Source organism: Euleptes europaea, chromosome 2 (genome assembly GCF_029931775.1).
Source record: "Euleptes europaea isolate rEulEur1 chromosome 2, rEulEur1.hap1, whole genome shotgun sequence".
NCBI lineage: Eukaryota > Metazoa > Chordata > Lepidosauria > Squamata > Sphaerodactylidae > Euleptes > Euleptes europaea.
This window is the reverse complement of record NC_079313.1, coordinates 79,304,046-79,331,685: the sequence shown is the minus strand read 5'-3', so window position 1 is coordinate 79,331,685 and position 27,640 is coordinate 79,304,046. Positions and strand designations below refer to the sequence as shown.

The 27,640-nt window shown below is 44.6% G+C and overlaps 1 protein-coding gene across 12 annotated transcripts in view; it reads left to right on the top strand.

Annotated features, from left to right (window-relative positions):
- PTPRF (protein tyrosine phosphatase receptor type F) overlaps positions 1-27,640 on the top strand; it is a 345,699-nt gene that overhangs the window by 241,654 nt on the left and 76,405 nt on the right. For all 12 annotated transcript variants that reach the window (XM_056867690.1, XM_056867689.1, XM_056867688.1 and 9 more), the window contains one exon: positions 22,376-22,645. In XM_056867690.1, coding sequence (XP_056723668.1) covers positions 22,376-22,645 — 270 coding nt within the window. The remainder of the gene's footprint in view (positions 1-22,375; positions 22,646-27,640) is intronic.

Here is a 27,640-nt window from a genome sequence, read left to right as displayed (position 1 = left end):
TAGGATGGGAGACCACCAAGGAAGACACAGGTTGCTATGCGGAGAAAGGCAATATCAGACCACCTCTGCTCATCTTTTGCCTTGAAAACCCCATGAGGGGTCACCGTGGACTCCACAGCACTTTGTTAATAATTAATGGCCCTTTAGAAAAGTCCCATAAAAACACACACAGCGTTAAAGTCATGTGCAAGAAAACTCTAAGAGCTTCTTCTCCTTTGTAAAGCACCTTCAGGAGCAACCCTTTGCATGGGAGGGGGTGGGATATTTAGAGAATACTTAATCCTCCTGACAGTTGCTTACTACCTGAAACCCCTCCCTGCGACAACTACCTTTACCCATATCAGTGTGCCATATCAGTATTCTCGCCCAATGTTTACCTAGTAAACACAGGTCAGGAATTCCAATTTCAGAGTAAGAATTGAGTGGCACTCCCTTCCCTACCCTGATTGAAAGTGCTTTTTCTTGAGAGGTTGCCTTCTACAAGAGAAGGGGTCATCAGTGCTTTGGTATGCACAGCTGCAATGTTCAATATTTTTTTGCCCTTTAATCTTTTTTTTTTATTTATTAGGCAATTTATTAGTCTACTGTTCTCCTCAATGGAGACTCAATGCAGCTTACAAAAACACCTAACTATAATTTAAATAAACAACAGTTTAAGTATACAATTTAAAGAAACAAAGAAAAAGCAACACCACAAAGCCACATCCTGAGCAATGTCTGAATCCCATGGAATGCAACTTCCTTAGACTTCGAGCCTCAGCCCAAGTGCCCTTTGGCTCACATCTCTGTCTGTAAGCACTTGCAGACAGGAAGCAGACAGACATTCTGCTAGCTTTAATGCAGCTGGCAAGATGTTCCCAAAAACTCCCCACCCCTTTGCTGAAGGAGCCCCTGGCCATGCCCAGGCTTTAAGTATCGTATGATCAGTTCCTAAATACGTTTATTCAAAGTACAGTCCATTGGAGACAGGAGGTACAGGGAAAAAAGCAAAGCCTTGATGTTGCAGGGGTGTTTCTCCCACTCTGCCCTCTCTGCTCCCTACCGCAGAGGCAGCTGTCTCTGAATGGCCATTGCACACACAAAACAGATTCCTCCTGCAGTTCCTGCTCTAGTGAGGTAGAAGAAAGCCTGGACTTGCTACTTGCTTTTGGGAAGAAGCAAATGGCCACAGTTTTGATTATACTATCATATTTACCCAAAAGGAAGATAACCCTGAATATTAGATGGCCTTCCCAAAAATGTTATGCACAAAGGGTTTTTTTTTAATTACTACACATAATTTGTATGTGAATGTAAAACAGCCCCCTCTTTTTCTTGAAGTCCCATTTGGGGCTGGGAATCTAATCTTCCTTTTGGGTAAGTTTGGTAATTAGCATACCCGTGGTAAATTCTCTATCTGATATTTCTGAAACCAGGTAATTCTGGTGGTGAAAAGTGTCAAGTCCCAGCCAACTTATTGTGGCCCCAAAGGGTTTTCAAGACATGAAACTAACAGAGGTGGTTTGCCGTTACCTGCCTCTGCGTCAAGACCCTGGTCTTCCTTGGTGGTCTCCCATCCAAATACTAACCAGGGACAACCCTGCTTAGCTTCTGAGATCTGATGAGAACAGGCTATCCAAGTCAGGTCTCATGTGATTCTGCAGGTAAGCAATAACACTTAATATAGTACTTCTCCAAAGTGCTTATAATATTTCACACACCTTACTTATGTAATCCTTACCCCTTGTAAGATAGACCAATAGTGCTACAGATGAAGACCTCCAGCTGAGAGATACTAGCTTTCTGAAGGCCATACAATGTGTTCATGGCTGAGCTATGTGAATTGAAGACTTCCCAACTCATTGGCCAAACATTTACATGATAATATGACAGCCTACAAATCATTGCAAGTTAATGGTTCGTATTGCTGTACACAAATTTTTTAAGTCACCTGGAAAAAAAGGTAATGGAGTCGAGGTGTTCCTCATAACAGCATCACTTTTTCTCGTGAGTATACTGTAGCAGCCATATAGAGCCCACAACTCCTCATGGTGCCTCTGGAGGGTGGCAGGTAATCTTGCTATGTGGAGTCTCTCAAATGGCCTGATTGAACATATGCAATGTCCCACCAAAATGCTTTTGTGTCCTCAAACCCTTATAATTCAGTGGCTTCAGTCAGATTGTGGCTTCAGTCAGTTTGCCTCCAATGCAGTCTGATCTTTGGTGATCTGCAGCCCACTGTATAATAACATGGTTCAATTGTATTTCTCTAGTGCCTTAAAAATATTGCTATCTGAAGCACATAACCTGTAGTGCTGCAAAGCGAGAAGAAATCAAACGCTGGTCAGGAGTCAGCCATCGCTACCCTGATGGGTCAGCCCAGGAAGCAGTGCCATTTCAGGGGAATTGCTCATTACCAGTGTTTAACTGTTAGGGGTTGCTGGTAAAGTACAATTCTTTTAAAAATACAATGTCATGTCCTTCAATGTAGGAAAGGTGGCTGGTTTGGCTGGTGACTTTGACATCTCAACAAGGCTTTCTGGAAGACCCTTCTTCCCCCTCCTTCAGTCATTTAAAATAACATTCCTCATTTTTTATATATATAATTGTATCTTTTTAGATGTCTATGTAAGCCACTGTGGGTGCGGGATACTGCAGAAAGATTAATTATAAACGTTTAATTTGATACCAGGGGAAGGTCCAAGCTGGAAGAGAAACTGAGAGATCCATGATTGGATTTTTGTTTGTAAATAGCAGCTGGGACTCTTATTCAGTCTGCTGGCAGGGGGGTTAGCCTCTCCCCACAGCTGCTGTTTGCCCCACTGGGGGGGGGGGGGAAATGCAGCAGCGTTTAGGCAACCATGGTAACCACGCATGTTTTCCTTCAACAAGGAAAATAGCTGCTCCAGGGAGCCATTTGAGGAAAACAGTATGGGCAGGGGGCTGAAACTTGCTACGGCCAGAAATTCACCGTGCTTGTCCCGCTCCCCAGTAGCTGCTATTTCTCACTAATAAATGCTTCAGAGATCTAATCATGGTTCCCTGTGTCTCATCTAGGTCTGCCCTAACTCTGTCCTTAGGCTAGTACCTTTTGCTTCCATTGTCTGAGGATCAGGCAGCTGTAGCAAAGCACTAGGGAAGGGGTGGGGGAAGCCGTACTGCCATAATGTGAAAGTACCCTTTTTCTCACAGTGCAAAAGGCTCAATAGGTAAAGACATTACTGCCAACTACACATTTAATGAGTAACAACCTGAATGGCCTGTGCTGAGTGGAGTCAGTATGAGGTTAATGCATCCCGCAAGGATTATACACACAAGAAAAGATCCCGAGGCTGTCACCCTGGAATTATGTATATTTGAAGTGGTTCTAAAGCTAACACATACAGCAATATTATGAATGTATTTTGCCCATGAAAAGTTCCTCTGGGCAGACATTTTATGCAGCTGATATATCCCAGATAATCTAATTCAGTGTCCTGAGGGTTGCTTTGGTCTGCCCCAGTAGTGAAAGCTGTGTTTGAGAAAAGGGGTATCCACGGCAGACAGATGGGTTTTGAGACCATGCCCACAGTTAATGGGCGTGAGAAACTTTTTGACCACTGCATGTGCTGCTGTTCCTCTTCGAATATCAGAGGAACAATTCGTGCCTGCAGCAACAAGAATCCAAGCCACCTGAAAGATTACTTGTGTAAAGGTTGTTAAGATAGTGGATGATCCATCAGAGATTATAGTTGAAACTGCTTAGAAAGCGATAGCTCAAAGGTGAATTGTTTTGTGGAAACATGCCTTCCCCAAGTGTGCACCGGGACAGGTGCCTCTTCTGAGATAGCTGGTCTCCAGAAGCAGCACGCGAACGTATTTAAGCATGTCAGAACTTTCCAAAGGGACACGTTATTAAGGTTAGGCCTAATGAGCTAAGAAAGGAACATTTAGTAATACCATAAGCACAGGACTGGCTCATAGATCAGTCTCAGTCAGGACCAAACTTCTGCCCAAAAGCACCTCTGTAGAAACTAATGGAAGGATACACCAAGATCCCTCTTTCAAAAAGCAGCAATTGTCCACTAGTTTATTTTTATCTGTCATGTAAAATCTCGGTTCAATACAAAAGTATGTACTTTATTTGGCAGGCCCTTGCACAATAACTACATTTGTAGTCCTGTTCTTGGTACATAGTAACAACCTCTATTTCTACTTGATAATTGTTGAACTGCATTGTTATGAGTACATAAACCTGAATTGATGGCCTCGGTGACCATTCTATCCTTGTTCATTTTATGTTGGTTATTGTTTTGTTATGATTAACTGCTTTTGATACTTGCTTTTTATGCTTACACAACTTTTGAAATTTCTAATCAAGCTCATGTTTTAAAACCTTATAATGTGTGATGTACCACTGCATAAAGCTTCTTATGTCGAACGCATATGAGTCAATCCTTTCCATGACTGTCTTTAATTGTTACCATAGCAGTTTGAGCTTGTCTTTTTCTACACATTCTTATCTGTATTAACTTTTTCAGCCTCCTTGTCTTGGTATCAAGCGGCAGAGGAATTAAATAACTTGATTGCACCTCCTTTTCATTACATGTTATTGAATATCCCTAGAAACAGCTTAAAAAGGGGGTTCTGTTTTCTCTTCTCTGTGCAGTTGATTCTTGTAATTTTTAGTGAACAGAAGATGGAAAAGGTGCAAATGAAGAACATAAGAAAAGGTCAGGGACATGAAATGCTTTTAAGAAAAAGCCAAAACGTTGTGATACCTAGAAATTAGAATGTTGAAGGGGCTTTTATGGTTGTGGTAAATAATATAAAAATTTGTTTTGCATTATACTAACTTAACATAGAGATATATGTGATTTAGGGTTGCCAACCTCCAACTGGTGACTGGCTATCTCCGAGAATTACAAGTGAGCTCCAGGCTGCAGAGATCAGTACCGCGGGAGCAAATGGCTTCTTTGGCGGGTGGACTCAATGGCATCATAGCCCGCTGCTCTCCTCCCCAAACTCCACCCTCCAGGAATTTCCAGCTGGCAACCCTAGGTGTGGTTGCATTTTTAAAAATGAGATTAAGATAGGATACCATTGCAGGATCAGTATGACTTTTTTGTATGTCTTAGAAAAACTAGCAATGTTGTGTTCTGCCTTGGGCTGACGCTAGATTACGGCCCACCTCGGTGGTTGTACCTATCCAAGCATTACATTGGTTCATATATGGTGATAATTGCTCAATATGTACTTGCTGTAATACTTCGTATGGTTTAGAGTAATCTCTTTTGGAGAGCTTCTGTATATGGTCCCCTTCACATACATATGCCACCACAGGATCCATTTTTCTGTGGTGCAGTCTCATGTAGCTGGGGACATTATGTGAATTAAAAGACCACAGTTTGACACCTTGCCATAGGAAAGGATGCTGTTGGGGTAGAAAAGACCGCTGCCACTACAGTACATTCACTTACACTTCTTAAATAGTAAAATAACACCAGGAAGAAGTATCTCTTGCATCTCACTATGTGCACATGAAAAGAGGGCCTTGTTCTTTACATTTTAGATGAGGTGACAAAGAATACCACCATGTAAATCTCCGGTTAAGATTAAACTACTGTGGGAGACCCCTACATTTTACCATATCTCTGATGTTAATTAGAAATCTGCCTTTGCTATTGCATATGCGAAGCCTGTCCTTTGGAACCAAACCAGATTCGGAGGGATGCAAGAGGTTATATTTGATATGTCAGGGAGTTGCTTTTCCCTATGTATATCCCTTGCTTAAGATTTAGAGAGAAGCCAAAATATTATGCTCTGTACTCAGTTGACGTACACATCAAAATCAGTGAAGGCTCTGGAAGGGGCTTGTATGTAATGGAACAACAATTTTGGAGCCCCTTCCTGAAAGAGGGTTGTAGATACTTGGGAGAGGCTAGAGGCATTGTAATTTGACTAAGTTTTCAAAGCTTAACTGTATTATTGATCGTTCTCATGACTGAGATGATTTTTATTTGGTTCTTAGGGCCAGCCCCACCGTTAGACGAAGTGATATTGCTGCCTCAGTCACCAGCTTTAGGACATTGTTAAATGGAAACAAATTGTTGGTTGTTTGTTATTATATTTTTAGAGCTGAAAGGAGAGGGGCATCATTTGAATTATCTACTTCAGGAGCCAATTCTATCTCGTCTTTGGCTTTTATTGTTTTATATATGTGGTGTTAGCTACTTTTGCTATCCTGTAGAGGCAGGAAACATAGAGTAAAAGTTTCATTTAACAAGAATTTTCTTTGTAGTGGGTTTAGATTAATTGTTCTCTGTTTCTCAGCTAAATACAGAGAATAGTTAAGCCTTGTTACTGCTTCTTTGGAGTCATCTTTGCCCCTGTGAATCTTTTAACCATAAACAAGAGGTAGACCTAACAGCTGCTATTAGGCAGACAGAGTCCATGAAACATTGTACACCCAATACCTATTCTTGCTACTTCAGCAGCAGCAGGACTTTGGGTTGTGAGGTCTGGATATTTTTTTGTATTTTTAAGTTCTGCTTCCCATGACATACATAAGTTAGTGTTCTTATTACTTTTGTGCTTTAAGTCCTACTTTTCCGAAATCAGAAAGGTTTGCTTCCTGCAAAGCCAGAGATAAAGAGATGAAGTGAAGGGCTCTGGGGAGAAATTGAGCTTTCCAATTCAGTAGATGTTGGCATATTTTCCAGTGAAGTAGGAACAATTTCAACACTAGATGAGAGAAGGCACAGCTACTCCCATTTAGGGTCTCTTGTTTTCTGAGCAGCGTCAGCTACAATAGTTTATTTCCTATAATCCATTAGTATAAAAAGAGATTAAGAGATAATCCAACAATTAGTGACAAATTTCAGGCCCCAAGCTCATCCTTGACTGACAGGCAAGGAAGTTATCTATTTGTATTGGTGTGTGTTTTATAACTGAACCTTATTTGCTGTGATCTGAAGTACAAACACATGTGGGCATACCATGGTAACTTGCCTAGTCTGTGATGTGACAGTAGCCGCTGCTCTGCTAGTGTACTACACATCTTCAAAGAGGAAGCAACAGCCAGGCTTTACAGAATATTTATTGTTGTTGTTGACCATCAGCCTCTAACCATCTTAGGCTCGCTTCATATATTATCTTACTAACATGGTTGTGAGCCAGTCCCATCCATGCCATCAAAACCTCTCATCAGAGGTGGTTTCTCTGGTGTCATCAAAATCAGCCCACGCCATGTAGGCTGCCACTTTGCTGACTGTAGAAGTAACTAAGTAGTAGTCAACAGTCAAATAACATGTGAAGCGGGTTTGGGTAGAATGTCGTATTGTGTCCTGCAGAGTGTGGTAAAACACCTTTTTGGTCAAGATCTTGAATGTGTTTGAGACTTTACTGCAGCAGTTAAAATATACCTTGAGGCCCATCCAGATCTACTGTAACCTCAAGGCTAGATTACTATAAATTGGTCTATATGGGGCTGCCAAAAAGTACAATTGATTAAAAAATGCAGCAGCTCACCTGTTGTCTAGAGCTAGACACCTTGTATACCTTACTCTTGTCTTGGAATTGTTACACTGGATGCCTATTTGTTTTCAGGTTCAGTTCAAGGTGCCAGTTCTTGTTTTTAATACCTTTCATGACCTGGGGCCCACATACTAAAAGGGCTCTTTCTATTTATATGGATACATGCAGCAGCACCAGTCTTCCCAGCAGTTCCTTCTGTGTGTCTCCTGCTGCAGACATATGAAAACTGCTGCCGCCCTGTCTTGGGCTTTTACAGCAGGGCTACCCATGGTATGGAATGGGCCCTCTGAGAATGCAAGGAAGGCATCTACTGAGGGTCTGGGTGTGCTGAAAAGACGAGAGAGATGGCTATGGAGACAGTGGAGGAAGACTTGGGACAAATCTGATAAAACATGGGCAAAAGCTCATTTTAAAGCATACTCCATGGCAGTGATGGCAGCAAAGAAACAACACTTTTCTGCAACCATTGTTTCCGCAACCGTTGTGTGGGCCAGTGAAGCTGTTCCAGATGATCAGAGGCCTGTTGGGAGCTGGCCTGCAGGAGGAGGTAGACTGCTCAGTGGCCCACTGTGACTGTTTTGCTTAACACTTTGCAGATAAAATCTCTCACATCTGTTCCAACTTGGACTCTGCATTAACTGTTACAGGGTCAGATAGTGCCAGGCTGCCAACTTGTCCAGCTGTTTGGGATACTTTTCAGTTCTGTCTGATGTGGACAAGGTCCCTGGAAGTTTGAGACCTACCACTTGCTTGTATGACTCTTGCCCTTCCTGGTTACTTAAATCTATCGGGGGGGGGGGGTAGTTAACTGGGTCTGAGAGGTAACTAATGCCTCCTTCAGAAAGAGTTTTGAAACAGGTTGTGGTACGTCCACTTCTAAAGAAGTCTACCCTGGACACAGGAGATCTCAACAACTATCAACCAATCCCAAATGGATGCAGGCTAATAAACTGAGGTTTAATCCTGACAAGATGGAAGTGCTACTGGTGAGCGGAAGGTCTGACCCAAGATGTAAGGTGTCACCCATTTTGGATGGGGTTGCACTCCTCTTTAAGGAACAGGTCCATAGTCTGGTGGGCTCTTGGACCCAGGTCTACTGCTGAAGAAGCAAGTGGCAGCTGTGGCAAGGAGTACCTTTTACCAGCTTCAACTGGTTAGCCTGCTGAAGCTTTTCCTTGGCAGAAAAGATCTGGCCACTGTGCTGCCTGCCCTGGTATCATCTAGATTCGATTACTGGAATGCACTCTATGTGGGGCTGCCCTTTAAAAGTGTTGGGAAACTTCAGTTGGTACAGAATGCTGTAGCCAGGTGTTGACTGGAGTGGATCATAGGGATCATATAACTCCAGTCTTGACCCATCTACACTAATTGCCAGTCTGTTTCCAGGCACAATGCAATGTGCTGGTGTTGACCAACATACCCAAAAGGATCAATGTACCTGCTTCCTTATGAACCTACCCAACCACTGTGGTCATCTTCGTAGGGCCTGTTTTGGGTACCCCTTCCTTCTGAAGTTAGTTGGGTAGCAACCTGGGAGAGGGCTTTCTCAGTTGCATCATCAAAACTCTGGAACTCTCACCCAAAGATGACTTGTCTGTCCTCTTCTGTTGCCATCTTCTTTCAGCAAATGAAGACTTTCTGACCAGTGTTTTAATTGTTGATCTTACGTTTTTGTATGTGTATGTTAGCTCTGGTTTTAATTGTTATAATGTTTTTTTGTTGGTTTTAATGGTTTTTAGAATGTGATTTTATTGTACATGTTATTAATTTCTTAGCTGTCTTGGTAGCCTTTATGAGGGCAGGAAGGCAGGGTATGAATTTTATAAAATAAATAGCAATTTTCTTCAGGAGTCCATGCAACACTAAACAAATAAGGAGGGTTTATGACAATGATTTATTAACACTGGAAACAGCCCTGTTTCTTGTTTTATTGTCTAGATGTTATGTCTAAATTCTGCTGTGAGTCTCTTTGGGAAAGAAACAGGATATAAATCTTTTAAATAAATAATGGATTCTTACTCTCCATCCTTTGGTTATGTATCCAGAGGGTTGAGCTTGTATCCCTTCCTCATGCCACAGATGAAAATAAGTAAAGAACTGGACAAGAGGTACAATCCTTCTGTCAAGAGACCAAGCTCTCTTGTCCACTTCCAAGATGAGATAAAGAGCCAGTGGAACCAAAACTATCTCCCCACTGTCCTTAAGGGCTGCTGTAATGGTATTGATTGAGAAATTGAGCACAACCCTCACCACTCCGGTTATTTGCAATTGGAGCATTGAAAAGCAGCCCTGTATAGAGTGTGCCTTTGCTGAGAGCAAATACTGTAAGTTATTGCTTAGATTCCATGGTGCCTCTTGGTGCAATCTGTTTAAGGAGCAACTTGATGGCTGAACATCAGCAAAACTAGTTGAAATCCTGTCTACTCTAATCCTTGCAAATGAGCTACAGACAGTGCAATCCACAATTTATTGTCCCACTGAGGGTTTTTAATTCATTGTGTTTTCTGCTGATAGGCAAGTTTTTCTCCCCCCCCCCTCCACCCTTTAAATCTGACTCATAAGCAGTTCTTAAACCACCAGAGCAGCCTCTGCTTTCTCTCACTAAGGGTTCAGTTTCAGGTGATGCACCACAGATATCTAACTGCAGTAAGGTCAGCCTTGCCAAGGAAATGAGATCTTCCATGCCCCTCGGGGAAACATGGCACAACTAACCTCTTACTGTCTCTCCTGCAGGAACAAAAATGGGGCATGTTCCGGATTATCCTTCTCCTTTGGGGTGACCATTGCTTTTGACATCTTGCCCACTTTTCCTTCCCAATTCAGTACATCAGGGGGCCTGGCGCAGCAGTGGATTCATGCTACGATAATGTTTCTCTGCTGTCCTTAGCTCTGTTGGGGAAAGGGGAAACAAGAGGCTCTTTGTGCTAGAATTTCCATTGTTCACCAGGACTGCTTTCTGTGTGCAGAAGTGAAGGGGGAGGGGTGCGCATGCTGACCTGTATGTGTGGTAGGTGGGGGTGAAGTTGTGACCTTTAGAATTAGAATGGAATTTGGTGCTTGACTTGAAGCCCTGTGATGTTTGAGATGTGGTGAGTGTGTACATGTGTTGAGTGCACACAATTTTGAGTGTGCACAAATTGGCCTTTTATGCATTCTCAGTTTCCTTGCATCTAACTTCCTGTTTCTTGTGGGGGGGTTCAGTTATGCATGCGTTTTGCTCCCTCTAGTGGTCAATTTGATATAACATCAGTTTTATGAATCATAAAAAGCTGCTGATTTAAACTACAGGGAGAAACGCTTCATTTAAAGCTGTGTGATGTCGGATCGGCCATCAGAGGGAGCAAAATGCATGCATAACTGGAAAACCCCCCTGAAGAAACAGGAAGTTAGATGCAAGGAAACTGAGAATACATGAAAGGCCCTTTTCTTTTGCCTATAACTGGCCACGAGTAGGGCTGCCTACAAATATTTCTTCAGCCCTTGGTATGCCTGCTCTTGTGTGTTGGAGCTGGAGTTATGTGCATCTGGATAAGGAAGAGAAGGTGGACCCACTACTCTGTAGCAGGAACAGCACGTTTGTGTATGTGCCGTGTGTGCATGTACACGAGTGTATGCTTGCACAGTTGGGTAGTCCTGGCCAGTCTCAGCCATCTTGTCTTGTTGTTTCAGTGCTGTGCAGACACATGGCCTGTTTTTACTCTCTGTGTTTTTCCTTGTCTTTTTTTATTCCCTTCTCATCTTCATCGCACTCTGTCATCAAACAAAACAAACTTTCATCTCTCAGCTCAGCGAGAAGGTTGGTCGTTTTCACTTCTTATCCATCTACAGTATGTCACCTCCGATGGGACTTTTCCAGTAAGGGATGGAGAGCCAGCCCTGCAAGGGGAGGGTCTGATGGCCCCTGGCTCCCTGCCAGGCACTACCACAGCAGGCCTGACCGAATCAGCTTCCTATTTGCTATGATCTTGCTGACAGCATTGATCACATTGCTTGCATGCCTTTGTCGTTTGGTGTTTCAACTGCACAGACTCTTACCTGCATGCAGCCCACCCCACAGGTTTCCTTGTTTGAGGCGGGAATGGGATGCATGTGCCTAAAGTATAGGAGCAGAGAAGGGGTTCTGTCAACCTGTTAACTTCTGTTAGATTCCGTGTGGTTATGTCTCTGTCAAAGGATCCCATAGTGCTCACATGATGCTTAGATCAAAATGAACCCTCCTCTCTCACAGTGTGAGCTGCTTGGAGTAGAGTAGGAGGTATAGGAGAAACTGACGTAGACTCTTCTTTTCTGAACAAAACAAGTGGGCTTGTACTTGAACATCTTGCCTTGGGATGCAGGGCTTATGATACATTCGGGGTGTCATTGGAATAATTATACAATAGTATAATTTGCAATCCTGAAAGCTGATAATCAGGTAGTCTCAGCAGTGGCATCAACCATATGCCAGGAAAGAAGATGTGGCACAGATGGTTTGGTGTTGCACCAAGGTACTAGGGAAAAGTTAGTCTTTGAAATCAGAATCACTAGAGGGCCTGCAAAATTGGTAGAAGGCAAACAAAAGCTGTAACTTGATATGTCACATCAGTAATGGACTAATATCCATCCAGTCCATCCAGTTCACTCTCTACAGTTTTATCCCATACCAGTCTTCCATTTGCACGATCAAGGGCCAATTGAAAGGGCAGCAGATCCGAAGTACCTGCACTTTTCTCTTTCTCACTGTTCTGCAACAACACTGAACTACACAAGCACAGGAATCCACTGTTTGAGCATGCCTTTAAACCAAGACCCTCTCCCATTAAGCCCCTAAAAACCATACTAAGAAAACTTCATTATCATTGCAATTGGAGCATGTATAATGAGCTGCTACTGCAGATGTCCCAGAGCAGTAACTTTTGTTCTGATTATCCTTCTCTGAATATGCTCCCTTTAGACAAAAATAGGGTGAGAGAGTTTCTTACTATCAGTCTTAAACTAGAGCTTGTCGAGGGCAACGTTCCCTGACATCCTGGCAGGAATGGAAGCTGAGAAATAGTGAGAAGATCCCAAAACTGCATAGTTCTCCTCTGATTGCTGGGCAAGGTCAGATAACATTGTGAAATTAAAAACCTTCCCCAGTGAAGCATTCAAGAATGTATCACTAGCAACCTAGCATATCAGATGGATACCTCAGGCTGTTTCCAATTTTATTTATTATTCATTACATTAATATCCCACCTTTGTCCCATCACTGAACTTAAAGGGGTGTTCATGGGAAGTCTCCCACCCAGGCACTGACCAGACCCCAGACCTGCTCAGCTTCAGCATAGTAGTTGTACATACACCATACAGTCATGCCCTGAAAATACGATGCAGTATTTTCATACATGAAGAATTCCTGGATGTATACTTCTGTGTCTTCATGGTGTCTTTGCATTCCCACATATGGGAACTCTGGTTAGTTCTAGAGGTCTAGCCAAAGAATTGGCATTCAGATCCCTTGCAAAGGAATAGATCTGCTCCTGTGCATGCCTCAAGGGTAGGGGTGAGTGCCTCCCGGTTTGGCCTAGCTGGAGGAAAGATACCAGTGTACAACAATTCATGACCATCATCTTTTGTGTTTAAGAGAAATCCATAAGATTTCCTACTCCTTTTGTGCTCATTCACTACACGGTCTTTGAGAAATTCTGTTTCCAGACTTAGGTTCCTGCTTTGGGAGCAATCTTTATTGCCCATAAAAATGGCTCAACCAGCCCTTGCATGTGCTGAGCTGACTTATCCTCCACTGTCTTCTGTCTGCTGCTGGAGCTGGGGCTTGAGAAGCAGCTTCCATGATTCCAATCCAGACTGCAGCAATCAAGACCAGGTGACGCTTGGCTGACAGGAAGTCTCCATAATGGCCACACTCTGAAAGGAGCAAGCACCACAGGTGACTGGACTGCAGCAGCAGCTAAGTGGACAAGAAAAAGAGGACAACAAAGATTATTAAATTAGAAACATCATCTGGCATTGTGGAACTAGTTTTCATCTCTACCACCCTAACTCTGACTATACCAACCAGTATGGTAGTGGTACCATTGTCCATAACAGTAGCCACATTGAACTTAGTACTGGAAGAACATTCCATGAGGCTTTTCCAAGAATCCCCTCTCAAGGCAGTGGTGCATCTTGTGTGGAGAGAATGGGAAATAAAGGACACCACTCCACTCTCCCACCTATCACGTCAGTCCACAGAGAAATGTAGCAAATCACGAGTAAAATTATCCTCAAGGACAGTCAGTCCCCACATTGGTAACAGGTATCAACTAAAGAACTTTAGAGAATCTTTCCACAATTAAAATGAGAGGGATCAATACCATTCTTTTGACTCTTAACAAATACCACCCATTTAGATGCTATGATGCATCTTTTTATTCATGGCACAATGATTGTGATTGGGGTCAGTACAGGCTCCATGCTGAGGTTCAGATCCACTTGCCACTGGTACTACCAGGCAAAGCTGTTTACCACCTCCGCTTCACATACCTCATATTACAGCATCAAGGCCTCTTTCAGGCTCCATACCCCCAGTTCTGACGCAGTTTTATCCAACCACTGCTTCTATAGGACCTTTCCCTTCTGTGCTGCAACAACTTCAGTCACCGACTGGCATCTGTGTTGCTGACTCCTCCCTCTGTTGTACTACCCCATGTTACTTTGATCCCAGGGCGATGTTCCTACCCTTACGTGCACGGGATGTACCATGAAGTTCAACAGTCTCCTAAACCAAATGTCCTTATCTGTCATATACACACACCCCACTCTCCACAGAGATTTGATCTTGACTTAGGGAGGGTTTACAAACTTTTAGCGGTGTTTCGGATTCTGTTCCTGTTGCTGTATAGTGCTGAAAAAAGATGGGAGCATCTGACCCATTAAAGATCCCAGAAGTGAATAAATTAATTACATACAGAAAATTCAGAATCATCACACTATGTACAGTATCCTACTCAACGAAAGAGTGTGGTTGCAGGGATGCCTACTTCCACATCATAATCACACTTCACCTTAGAAAATGTCTTCAGTTTGCCATAGGAAATCACCATTACTGATACTGCCCCCTACCTTTTAAACAAGCCATGGCCATGTAGGTATTCACCAAATGCTCAGCAGTGGTAGCAGCATTTCTGAGACAACAAAAATACTTACATAGACAACTGGTTTCCAGTTGCCAATTCACAACAACTCCACCATGATACCCATCTGGCCCTGCACTTGCTCTGCTTTCTTTATCTATGTGTCAAAGAAGCCTTTCCTATCAGGACCACGCTTCCATCATTATCACTCTCATTACATTTTTCATCAACCAATCACATTAAACAGCATTTCGCTTTCGACATCTCTACAGTCTTACAGCCACCACCTTGGTATCTTTCAAAAACGCCCTTTCTAGCTATGCTTCAGTTCTTATATCACTCCGTTGTGGGACCATTGACACTCCCATTTTCTGTTCCTGACCATCTGCTTTCTCTTCATTGGTGGACAGACTCAAGTCTGCAAAGGGAAGCGCCCATGTCATCCTCCAGTTCTGACGATTACATTTACAGCCTCTGGAGCACCAGATGGTTCAGTTTGCTGAACACCAGTATGTGGAACTGCACAGACATCACGAAGAAGAAAAAGAGTTTGCTTAACTGTAATTGATGTTCTTGGAGTAGTTATTTGCACAGTCATACCATGTGTCATCTTTCCCCACTATTCTTTCTCTCTGATGAGAACTGTTAGTGGTGGCATGAAGGAGCTGAGCAGTGAGGTGCTCACTCCTTCCTTCAGGATATGTCCTGAGGGGTAGACCTTTTCCCTGAGGGAGGGGATTTGAGCACTAATTCTTTAGCTAAAGTTCTATTAACTTTCCAGAATTGCCTTTTTTGCCAGTGCAGAACCCATACGTGTGGCTGCACAACTGACCAGGCAAAGAACATCAGCTACAGGTAATCAACCTGTTTTTTTTCCTAACCCACCCACCACCACCCCCTTGTAGGGAAAATGATGCATGTGAAACAGTCCTTGACCAGCCAACAATGGGGCTGTCGTATTTTGCCTTGCCATAAATGTCCCAGACCACAAGTGTTTAAAGAGAAGAAAGAGATTAGGTATTAAATATTCAAGTGGGATTTTTTTTTCCAGGGTTTATAATTTGTTTGGCACTGATAATTATATTTTAGGATTTTTTTTCACCTTTACTTACAATAATGCACTGTTCACCCATGCATTTAATTGTTGCTCTGCAATTGCTACCAGGTTATTTATTAAAGAGTTATTTTATCTTGATACAGCAGCTCTTATTTCTCTCTCTTCTCCCCTCCCACCCCCCATGTTATGTTATTTTCAGGAGTGAATGAATGCAAATTTCAGAGCGGCACTTTCTGCCTCTCCCTTGCTTTGCTATTAGCATGTCACCGGGCCGAACCATGATTTGTCTTTGGCATTGCACCGCTGTAATGATAGATCTTCTTTTATATGGGGTTGTCAGCGCAAATAATTAGCCCTAAAAGTTATAGCTGAAATGTAATCCAAAAATGGCAAGGCCCTGTTTTGGAAATTGTCTATAAAATGTCAGCACTCAGGGATGCATTGGGAACATAAATACTGCAGCATTGTTTGAGCAAAAGATTAGACTCTAAATGCATTTTTTCCTCCTTCCATGTCCCCCCCCCTTGCTGGTGATTCTGTCAATAGATTGTGAGGCCCGAGGAGCCACCTCTCCGTCAGGAGATATTATTAAAAAGGGTTGTAACAAAGAGGGGGAGGAAGCCGGTCAGAGCTGATGGATAGTGGTTTTGTGTCTGTGCCTTCTCCACCGTCCAGAAGCAAGTAAGATGATCAGAAGAAGCTAGAGTTGTGGACACTAGAGCATATAAGGTAAAAGAAGTCGTGGGTGTCCCAACACAGTGCCTTCACCCCATCCTCGGTGAAAGCCCAAACCAAAATGTGTAAGCTGACGCAGCTGGCCAAGTTATACCGACGATAGAAAGGCGGTTCACACACAGTCATTCCTTTTATGGAAAAATTGATGCATGATAGAGTTATCACTATCATGGGAGACTGATAAGCCAGTTAACCCTAAATGGGGGAGAATCAGTTTTGGACTCTTGCCCCTCAAAATTGCAATTTATTGCAGTCATAATTCAGTAATTCTTTTATGAAAACCAAAATGTGTGTAAAAATACACAACATTTCTAATTTGGTACCATTACCTTGGCTTTACATTTAAGCTGTTGAGGGAAGCCCTGGGTTTTTTTATAGCAACCAAGAATGCTGCAAGCTAAGTAAAGTCTCACATCTTTGAGCTCTGATCACCCTGAATCTTGAAATGATTTATGACGAAAGGCTGGGAGCTCTGAGCATAAGGCAGGCAGAGAATGAATACCTGTAGGAGGGCGAGGTAAAGTGAGCGTGTGAGAACTGAAAGCAGGATCTCTGGATTAGCCGAGATGTGTGGTAGTAATTGCATGAATTACTCCTATCCTTTCAAAGAACACAGCGTAGATCCTGCTGTGTAGTAATTGACAAACAATGACGAAGCAGTTGGAAAATTAGCTATCCTAATGCACCTCTTCCTTTGAATGAACGGTGGCTGGCCGGGGGGCCTCCACTTTCAGTTTGGATCTGCCCCCTGCACTATTCCATCTTTGCCCAATGGCTTACCTTAGCTTTGCTGCAGTCATTTGTAATAGTTTTCATAACCACCCAGCTCTGAGCAGTTGTCTAGTGCCCCAAGTTTCCCAAGCTGGAGGCAGAAAAGTGGGGGGGGGGGGCTCTGAGAATTTACCTCATTGTTTGACGAAACCTGAGAAGCAGCAGCTCCAATACGAGAGAAGCAGGGTGATTGATCCGTGCTCATTTGCCGTGGATGCAGGGAAGGTGCACGCTAATGCATGCTGAATTATTAACACCTCCCTGCCTTCCTCCCAGTACTGCCTGTATCTCCCCTCCCCACCTCCAAGGATGTAGAGCTGGTTTCTGCTGGTATGTTCTTCCCACCTCCGCTGCTGCCAGAGGGCCTAGGACATGCTGTGTCACTTACTTTCCACCTCAAGCGCCGACTTCTTGCACAGCCTTGCACGCTCAGTTCTGTGGGGAAGCTTGTTGGATTGCTCATCTTTTGCAAGCCATGCGCGGTGCCCTCCTCTGGGACGAATGCCAGTGAACCTCATGTTTGATAATCTGCTGGATCAAATAAACCTTAGACATCATTGCCCATTGCCATGTACAATAGCTTTCTTCATGTATTTCTGGCAAAATCTCCAAGTTGTTCACTTCTGTTTTATCCAAAAAGAGGGTATTTAAAAAACAACCTCTCCCCCCACACACACACACACCTGGCAAATTTTGTTCAGGAAAAGAAGCGTTGTGAAAGAAAATCCTTGTTAGCGTGAATAATATTGAGAATGTTTAGGAGGCATCTGGACCAGCTTGACCTTGGTGATTTGTTTTGAAAATTGAAAGAGGTTTTTCTGTAGTTTCCCTGCAGTTGGCAAGAGTAGAGCTGCCTTAAATTATTAATGGGCTCTTATGGCGGGGAAAAGAGGGAGACCAGAGCCTGGTGGAAGCGTGTATGGATGCTGTGGAAGCGACTCTCACCAGCTCTGCAGGAGCATTCTAACGCTGATTGACAACCTTGCTTCACATCCCACTGGACTCCACAGACAAAGAAGCTGCCAATTATCCTAGAATGATACACTGATGTTGGGCTGGAATGTGCCTTGTTTATAACCTTTCCAGGCATCCTTGCCAGATTATAATCCAGGCTGGATTGACAGCAGCATCTCTGAGCCCATACTTCCTTCTGGTATTGACATTTTAAGACCTTGATGTCTGGCTCAATGGCAGAGGAAAGAAAGGAAACGAGGCTGCCCCCTCCCTCAGTGAGGTGTGGATTTGAGACTCCATCGATTGCCCTGCCCCTGTTCCTCCCCTTTACGTAGTGAGAGCTACAGTTTGATTTGCAACAGTTCCTCTGCGTATTTGCAACCAGACAAGCAGTCTATCAGAAATAAACCACCTGACAGAATCCAGGGAGGGAGGCAAAGCCTGGAGTCAACAGAATTGAATCTTGCAGCTGCTAATTTCCACTTCACCCCCTTTCATGGCAGGGGCGGGGAGCCCTCATTTCTTCACCTAGTCCACATGCAATCTGTTCGTTCAAAGAGAATTGCACTGCATCTCCTCTTCTTCACTTGGGGGGAATCACAGAGCTGGTCTCTGCTGGTTTGTTCTTCACTTTTCAACTGCAGCATGATGACTTGGGAAATGCTGTTTCACTTCTCCCAGCCCCATCATGCACCCTCAATCCAGGAAGCCCTTATTATTTCCCTTGTCGTCAAGGGTTGGATCCCATGGAAGATTTTCAAGATTCCCATCTGCCAAGTGAAACTACTCCACCTCTCTCTCCTTCAGCAGATCAAAATATCCCCAAACATGGGCCCTGGGGTGGGGGGGTCTGCCTCTGGAAGGAAAAATGGATGAAAACCACACCATCCCTTCCATGCACAGAAACCATCTGCTGGATCCAAATGTATTTATGCAAGAACTGTTGCTGACTTTTGGGATGTGCGACCTCTGTGTGAAGCATCCCCTCCTAGGGCAATACAATCAGTCTGTGTTTTTTATGCTATGCAATTTTTAGCCTACTTAGAATAGCGAGCCCCGTGGCGCAGAGTGGTAAGCTGCAGTACTGCAGTCAAAAGCTCTGTTCACAACCTGAGTTCGATCCCAGCAGAAGTCGGTTTCAGGTAGCCGGCTCAAGGCTGACTCAGCCTTCCATCCTTCCGAGGTTGGTAAAATGAGTACCCAGCTTGCTGGGGGTAAAGGTAAGATGACTGGGGAAGGCACTGGCAAACCACCCCATGAACAAAGTCTGCCTAGTAAATGTCGGGATGTGACGTCACCCCATGGGTCAGGAATGACCCGGTGTTTATAGAGGGAACCTTTACCTTTTAGAATGGCTGGAGAGCAGTCAATTGAGTCTTGGCCTAGGTCATGAGGAGGGCAACCGCATGGCAGGAACTGAAAATGAAAAGCTGAACAGAATGGAATTTAAGAGAAGAATGGAAGGAAATTCATTTCTCCACCCTTATGCCCTGCTGCTACATCATCAAGGTGCCAGGAGAGAAGAAAACAGGTTGCCAGTTCAGTACCTGTGCTGGCTCTAAGGAGCTGAATGTGTGTGCGAAGATTGACATTTGGCTGAGACTTCTTGTAGGATCAGTAGTGCTCCTTTGGTGCCCCTGGGTCTTATCTTCGTGAAACTGCCCTTTGGCAAAGGGATTTGCCTGAAGCCTGCCTTTAAACATACTTGTTACTGTGCAGGAATTGGCGGGGGGGGGGAGAGATTTTCATTACCATTCATCCTGTGGCTGGGGTAGAAAGAACCCATCACTGATACATTGTCAAGTAACCTTTTCTCTTCCCCTGCTGCTAGAATAGTAAACAGCAGCTTTCCAAAAGGGCAAAAGGTTTTCTCGATAGCGCTTTGCCGAATGAACTAAACCGCTTATCGGCAGATGCACAAGCAGTGTCCTTTCTTCCCAAGCATGGTCCTGACAGGTTCTTTTATGGCCGCAATGGAGACAGCTGGGTGCTAATGTCTGAAGGATGTGTCGGGGAATGCAGTTCTGGTGGAGACTTGCTCTAATTCTGACAATTGTTTAGGCATGCATTTGGGGGGGGTACTTATGTAAATCAGAGGTTGCTGTAAGAACTAGCTTGCTTGTTCTCACCGGGGTGGGTAGCAAAAGTGACTTCTGCATGGCTTCTCTTAGCCCTTCTGCACGAATACCTCCCATTTTCACTCCTGTGTCCAGTGTCTGCATTTCTGTACATTTCCTCCCCTTCTACTCTGATTTTTTTTTTTGGTCTGGATTGTACAGCAGCTTCTTTCCCATGCTTGACCTCCTGCCTGTCTGGTGCATGTCAAGTCAGTGAACAGTTGCCACGCACGGGCCTGTAGTGATACTCCTCAAGCTTGCTTTTCTTTGATACTAGTCTGGTTGGTGAGCGGGTGGGAAGTTGCTTAGTCCCTGGATTGAGATTCAACCTATGAACAACCTCTTCTTGTACTGGCTCAATACCATGTTCATTGCGGGGATTGGGGTAGGGGAGAAGTCCTGCTTCTTGCCGACCAGAGCCAGGCTGTGTTGGACAACCACCCATCATGTTGACCCATTGCCATGTCCATCAAGTACCTGGGTATCCTCATAACTGTGTAGAGCACCGGTTTGCTTTAATTTCTGTCTTGTTTGGGGAGTGCTCCCCTGTCAGTCAGGTAACAAGCCTCTTGCTGGCAATCGTGCATGTAGCTATTGATTTGAGGTTAAATAATTGATTAAAGAAACAGCCCGCAAGACTAGATTTAGACATTTGAAAATATGCGCATTATCGTTCCCCCACCCCACCCCTTACCCCCACTGGCAAGAGCTAATGAGCTCTGTTTTGTCACTGAGATGGTGTGTAGTATGCACATACTGTTGACAGTATTGTCTAATTTATCCCCAAACCCTCACTCTGTTGTACATTCTCGTGTGGGGGGCTTCTGCGTTCAGTCTATTTCTGTGAGTCTGCTGGTTTGGGAATGAATCATCAAAGAGTGCTCAAGCAAAATTTGATTAGGGGAAGTGTCAGCCTGTCAGGCTGAGCTGAGTCTTGTCAGCCCGACTGTCAGCCGCTGCCCCCTTTTTAACGAGATTTTGTGGTGCTGGAGAAAGCACAAGAGGAAACCCAGCGTGAGGCGCTCCCCCGTGGGTTCCGGCCCCGAGCGAGTCTCTCAAATCTGACTAACAAAGACTCCACCGTGCTGCTCCAAGTCACTCTCTTTGCACCACAGCTCTTCACTCCTCTGCTGGCCGTGGTGTTGTGGACTGGGCATGCTAAGCAACAGAGGGCTCCCAAAAGCTAATCAGCTTTACGCGCACTTGCGTGCACATGCATCACAAGCGTGCACTGACATCTCCATTCCAGAGAAGCAGGCTTTCTGGAAGAGGAGAGACACTGCAGCTTTCCCCCTCTTTTTGAACACAACCTGAAATGAGCTTGGCCAGCGTAGACAAAGATTTACTGTGCTCAGTTGCATTTCTCTATCCCTACTTAAATTGGCCCATAACAATGTCCTTACAGAAGGGGCCTCATTTTTCAGTGTCATTTTCCTGACTGAAGTGTGTGCAGCCAACAGCCAGGGAGCTACAATGAATCTGAGGGTTTGACTACAAATAAGCCCAGTAAGGCGTTTGATATGAAGAGATGTAGCACAGTGAAATAAGGAGTGATCTGTCTCCTAGAGCACATTCTCAAAGGTGAGGAGGACCCCATCACCCAAGCCCTGGGCTGTCAGCTTGGATTTGATCTCCTGTCCATTAGGATGGGCTCTTCCCTGCCTAGCAAACTGATCTCATTGGTCTCTGAGGTGACCCCTGCTCAGAGCTCTGCTTTAGCTATCACTAATGCTCACAGTAATTTAAAATAAAATCCTGCAGCTGTCCCTGCAAGGTAGGGTTGGCCTGCAGGTTGCTTTGCCATAAAGCGGGATAATTGAGCAGGTAATTTAATCTTGTAGAGGTCGAGTTAACTCTATGCATGAATATGAACAGATGCAGATGAAACAGGCATACATTTAATATCATTAATGTGGTTTAAGTAGTCATAGTTGAGACAAGAATAATGGTGCAAAGAGGCCAGTGGCTAAAAAGGAGAGTCACGGGCAAGCAATTTGGCAGAGCAATGAACAGCTCTTGCACGGAATTATCTTTTTCTGAATTGATGTGGTGTCTCTCACGGCAAATTTTGATCCTTTTTCCCCCTCACCCCATCCAGGTGAGTACCACTGTCCTAGGCTGTGAATCTACTAGCTATCTGTTCCTTGTTTCAGTGCGGCGAGTGTCACCTCGATTTTCAATCCCTCCAAGCAACCATGAGGTGATGCCTGGAGGTAGTGTGAACCTCACATGTGTAGCAGTGGGGTCCCCAATGCCCTATGTGAAATGGATAGTTGGAACACAGGAACTAACGAAAGAAGATGATATGCCAATGGGCAGGAATGTTCTGGAACTGGTCAATATCACTCAATCAGCCAATTACACCTGTGAAGCCATGTCCTCCCTGGGCATAATCCAAGCAACAGCACAGATTACTGTCAAAGGTAAGAAACTCCCCATGGTACCTTCTACCCTCTTACTGAGCCTGGCATGGAGCATAAGTGATTAGCATTCTGGTGAAGAATAGATTTTGCCTGGGATAGAAATCCTCCTTATCTTTGAAATTATTCATGAATGAAGTAAGTATTTGGGAGATCATTTGCTGTTTGGCTGTCTGCCTGGTTTGGTCAGAGGTACTCAGATTATGCTCGTGGGGAGAAATGAGCATATGAAGCTGCTTTTTATCAAGTCAGACCATCCAGGTCAATGTTGTCTACTCTGACTGGCATTGGTTCCCTAGTTTGTCTTCAGCACCTGCTACCTGAAACCCTTTAAATTAAGATGCTAAGGATAGAATGTTTTGTATGCCAAGCATGTTCTCTACCACTGAGCCATGGTCCTTCCCTATTGATGTTTACAGAAGCTCTGCTTTGCAATTCAGAAATCTCACTGCATTAGTGGACGCTATGTAGGACCTCTGACATACAAAGTCCTCAGCTGAAATGGTAGCAAACCCAGTGCCAAACCTTGACAGGGGAGTGGTTATCCTTGGAAATTTTGAAGGAGATATGTGAGGACTTCTAACCCTTAACCCTCCTAATGGTTATAATATGGATTGTAGTTGCCAAAGGTGGCTAAGGGAAACCTGGGCTTTCTCCGTCACATTTTGGCATGCTGATAATTGCCTTAGGAGCCCCATGGAGCAGAGTGGTAAGCTGCAGTACTGCAATCCAAGCTCTGCTCACAACCTGAGTTCGATCCCGATGGAAGTTGGTTTCAGGTAGCTAAGGTTGACTCAGCCTTCCATCCTTCTGAGGTCGGTAAAATGAGTACCCAGCTTGCTGGGGATAAAGGGAAGATGACTGGGGAAGGCACTGGCAAACCACCCCGTAAACAAAGTCTGCTTAGGAAACATTGGGATGTGACGTCACCCCATGGGTCAGGAATGACCCAGTGCTTGCACAGGGGACCTTTACCTTTTTTTAGCTTATATAGTGAATGTGACAGGCTCTTCTTTTCTTTCCTATCTCAAATATTCCTAAAGTATAGCATTTTTACCTGAGTACAGAATTCAGAGCTCTCTTTCTTCTCTGAGGGCAAGAGCTGCAGCTCAGTGGTAGAGCATCTGCTTGGCATGCACAAGGCCCCTGGTTCAGTCCCCAGCATCTCCGGTGAAAAAGTTCAAGTTGTCAGTGATGTGAAAGACCTCTGCCTGAGACCATGTAGTCACTGCCAGTAGCCTGTACTGACCATGGTAGACCAGTGGTCTGCTTCAGTATAAGGCAGCTTCATGTGTATTCATGTGTTCCACAGTCCTGGCCATGAGAGATCATCTCAGTGCTGCCTTGTCCCTGTTGACATAGGCCAGGGGACGGCAAACTCATTAGTCAAAAGAGCCAAATATCAACAGTACAACGATTGAGATTTCTTTTGAGAGCCAAATTTCTTAAACTTAAACTATATAGGTAGGTACACTGTTAATTAACTTATTAAACTTTAATTAAAGTTTTAAGTCTTAATTAAACTATAGGTACACTGAATAAAACTTGATATCATACTTAATAGTGATCTTATTTATTGATAAAAATTTAATTGTAAGTCCCTGCCATTTCCCCCTCCCCGTCCGGAGTCCTCGTCTGGAGGCCTGGTCTACCGCCATAAAAGCCTATTGGTAGACCTGGCCTCCGGCGGAGTCCCATTGGGAGGCCAGGTCTACCCATTGGCTTTCTTGGCAGTAGACCTGCCCTCCAGAGGCCCATAGAAGCCAATTGGTAGACCTGGCCTCTGAAGGGGGACTTTTTTCCCCTCCTCGGAGTTTAGGTCTACCGCCAAGAAAGCCAGTGGGTAGACATGGCCTCCCAATGGGACTCAGCCGGAGGCCAGGTCTACCAAAGGAAGCCTGCCCCGCCCAACAGCTGATAAACGGGGGGGCCAGGAACCACCGAGCCGCCCGCCCAGCAATCGCGCGGCTAGAGGGGAGGGGAGGCTTTAGCCTCCCAACCATTGAGGGCAAGGGAAAGGGAGACCCACTCTCTCTCTCTCTCAGGTGCGCCGGCTCCGCAGCCCGGCTGCCGGCTCGAGCGGGCACAAGAGCAGGGGCTCCGAACCAAGTTCGGAGAGCCGCACTCAACGGGCCAAAGAGCCGCATGCGGCTCTGGAGCCGCAGTTTTGAGACCCCTGACATAGGCCATATCCCTATTGAGTGGACTTATGATTTCCTCCCTTCAGGTTAATTTTCTGTAATTGATTAGGCCTTTCTTCGGCATTTCTTTCTCTGCATTCAGGGCATTCTTTAACAGTACCATCTCTAGGTTTGTCTGTCCTTCTCAAGGTGTAGTCCTTACTGGAGGAGTAGTCCACAGTATCCCAGTAGTTGACTAGCCTTTGGCATACTAGAGTTCTCAATTTGTCAGCTCTCACAAGCTGATTTCTCGACATCATTCATATCTTTGTTCAGAGCAGATAGTCAAACAATACTGTTGGATTGGTAATCCCTCTCCTGGCCCTGGGGAATTAAGAGCAAATTATGCCCCAAAATTCAAGAGACTCATTCCCATGAACTTCTCCCTTTCTGCATGTTACTCAGCAGTAATCTCCTTGAGTGTCCCTACAGGAGGGAATTTCTACTTTAACCTTTACAAAGCAATTCCTCACTTGTGTTTGTTGAGTGCCCCCTTATCTGGATGGTCAAAAGTGATACTAAGGATGACACACCTGTGTCAGTCCAGTCTAATTGAAAAAGTGTCTGCCTTGCATAGAACCACAGAGTTGAAAGGGGTCATACAGGCCATCTAGTCCAACCCCCAGCTCAATGCTAAAGCATCCCCGACAAGTGTTCGCCCAGCCGCTGCTTAAAGACTGCCAGTGAGGGGGAGCTCACCACCTCCTTAGGCAGCTGATTCTACTGTTGGAACTACTCTTACCATAAAAAATTCCTAATATCCTGCTGGTACCTTTACCTTTTACCTTTCTACCTGTAATTTAAACCCATCATTGCAAGTCCTATCCTCTGCTGCAAACAGGAACAGCTCCCTGCCCTCCTCTAAGTGACAGCCTTTCAAATACTTAAAGAGAGCAAGCATGTCCCTCCTCAGTCTCCTCTTCTTCATGCTGAACATTCCCAAGTCCTTCAGCCTTTCCTCATAGGGCTTGGTCACCAGGCCTGTGACCAACCTTGTCACTGTCCTCTGTACCCACTTGGTTCTGTCCACAGTCTTTTTGAAGTGAGGCCTCAAGAACTGCCCACAGTACTCCACGTGTGGCCTGACCAATGCAGTGTACGGTAGGTCTGTGACATCTTGTGATGTGGATGTTATGCCTCTGTTGATACACCCCAAGACTTTTTTGCCACTGTATCACACTTACTACTCATATTTCACTTTCAGTCCACCTGTACCTTTAGATCTTGTTCACACACACTACTACCCAGAAGTATATCCCCTACCGATATGCATACTTCTAATTTTTGTTACCCATATGTAGAACTCTGCATTTATCCTTGTTGAATTGCATCCTGGTTGCATTCACCCACTTTTCCATTGTGTTCAGATCTTATTGAAGTCTATTTCTACCTTCTGGTGTGTTTCTCCTCCTGCCAATTTTGTGTCACCTGCAAAATTAAGAAGTAGTCCCTCCATCCCCTTATCCAAATCATGTATAAAAATATTGAAAAGTACTGGGCCAAGACCTGATTACTGTGGCACCCCACTGGACATCTTCCTCCAGTCCAATGAAATGCCATTGACAACTACTCTTTGGGTGCGATCCTCCATCCAGTTCCCTATCCACCTAACTATCCTAGAGTCCAGTCTACAGTCCTCCAGTTTACCCATCAGAACATCATGGAGAACCCTGCCAAAAGCTTTACTGAAATCCAGGTAAACAACACCAACAGCATTCCCTCGATCCAGTAAGCTTGTCACTCAATCAAAGAAGGAAACGAGGTTGATCTGGCAGGACTTGTTGGGGGCAAATCCGTGCTGACTTCCCTGGACCACCAAGTTGTCCTTCAGATGCTCACAGATTGACCACTTTAAAATCTGCTCCGGAATCTTCTTTGGGACAGAGAGGTCAGACTGGCCTGTAGTTTCCTGGGTCATCCCTCTTCCCTTTTAAAAGATTAGGATAACATTTGCCCTCCTCCAGTCTTGTGGCACATCTCCTGTCCTCCAAGAGGTCTTGAAGATGGTGGAGAAAGGCTCTGCAAGCTCTCTAGAAAGTTCTTTGAGCGCTCTCGGGTACTCATCATCTGGCCCAGGAGATTTGTACTCACGGTTCTCAACAACCTCTCCATGTCAACCAGGAGCCCTTGACTTACTACCATCTCTAGATGAGCCTGTTCTCATCTTCAGAGAAAACAGGCAAAATAGGCATTGAACCTTTCTCCTTTTTCTGTGTATTTTGTCAGAGGTTCTCCATTTTCACCCAACAGTGGGTGTATTGCCTCTTTTACCTTGCATTTGCTCCTCATATATCTGAAGAAGCTTTTCCTGTTGTATCAAGCCTCCCTGCCAGCCTCAGCTCACTCTGAGCTTTGGTCTGTCTGATGAAGAAGAAGAGAGAAAAAGAATTGGCTTTTTCTTTGCTGACTTTTTCTACCACTGAAGGAAGATTCAAACTGGCTTACAATAGCCTTCCCTTCCTCTCCCCACAACAGACACCCTGTGAGGTAGGTGAGGCTGAGAGAGCTCTAAGAGAGCTGTGACTAGCCGAAGGTCACCCAGCTGGCTTCATTTGTAAAAGTGGGGCAACCAACCTGGTTCACCAGATTAGCATCCACCCCTCATGTGGAGGAGTGGGGAATCAAACCCAGCTCTCCAAATTAGAGTCCACCACTCCAAACCACCATTCTTAACCACTACACCATGATTGCTGACCTACAGTGCCCAGCAACCTGCAGATACTCTTCTTCAGAGGTATGTCTTTGCCTCCATTTCTTGAACATTTCCTTTTTCTTCCTTAGCTCATCATGGAGTTCGCTGTTCATCCACATTAGCTGT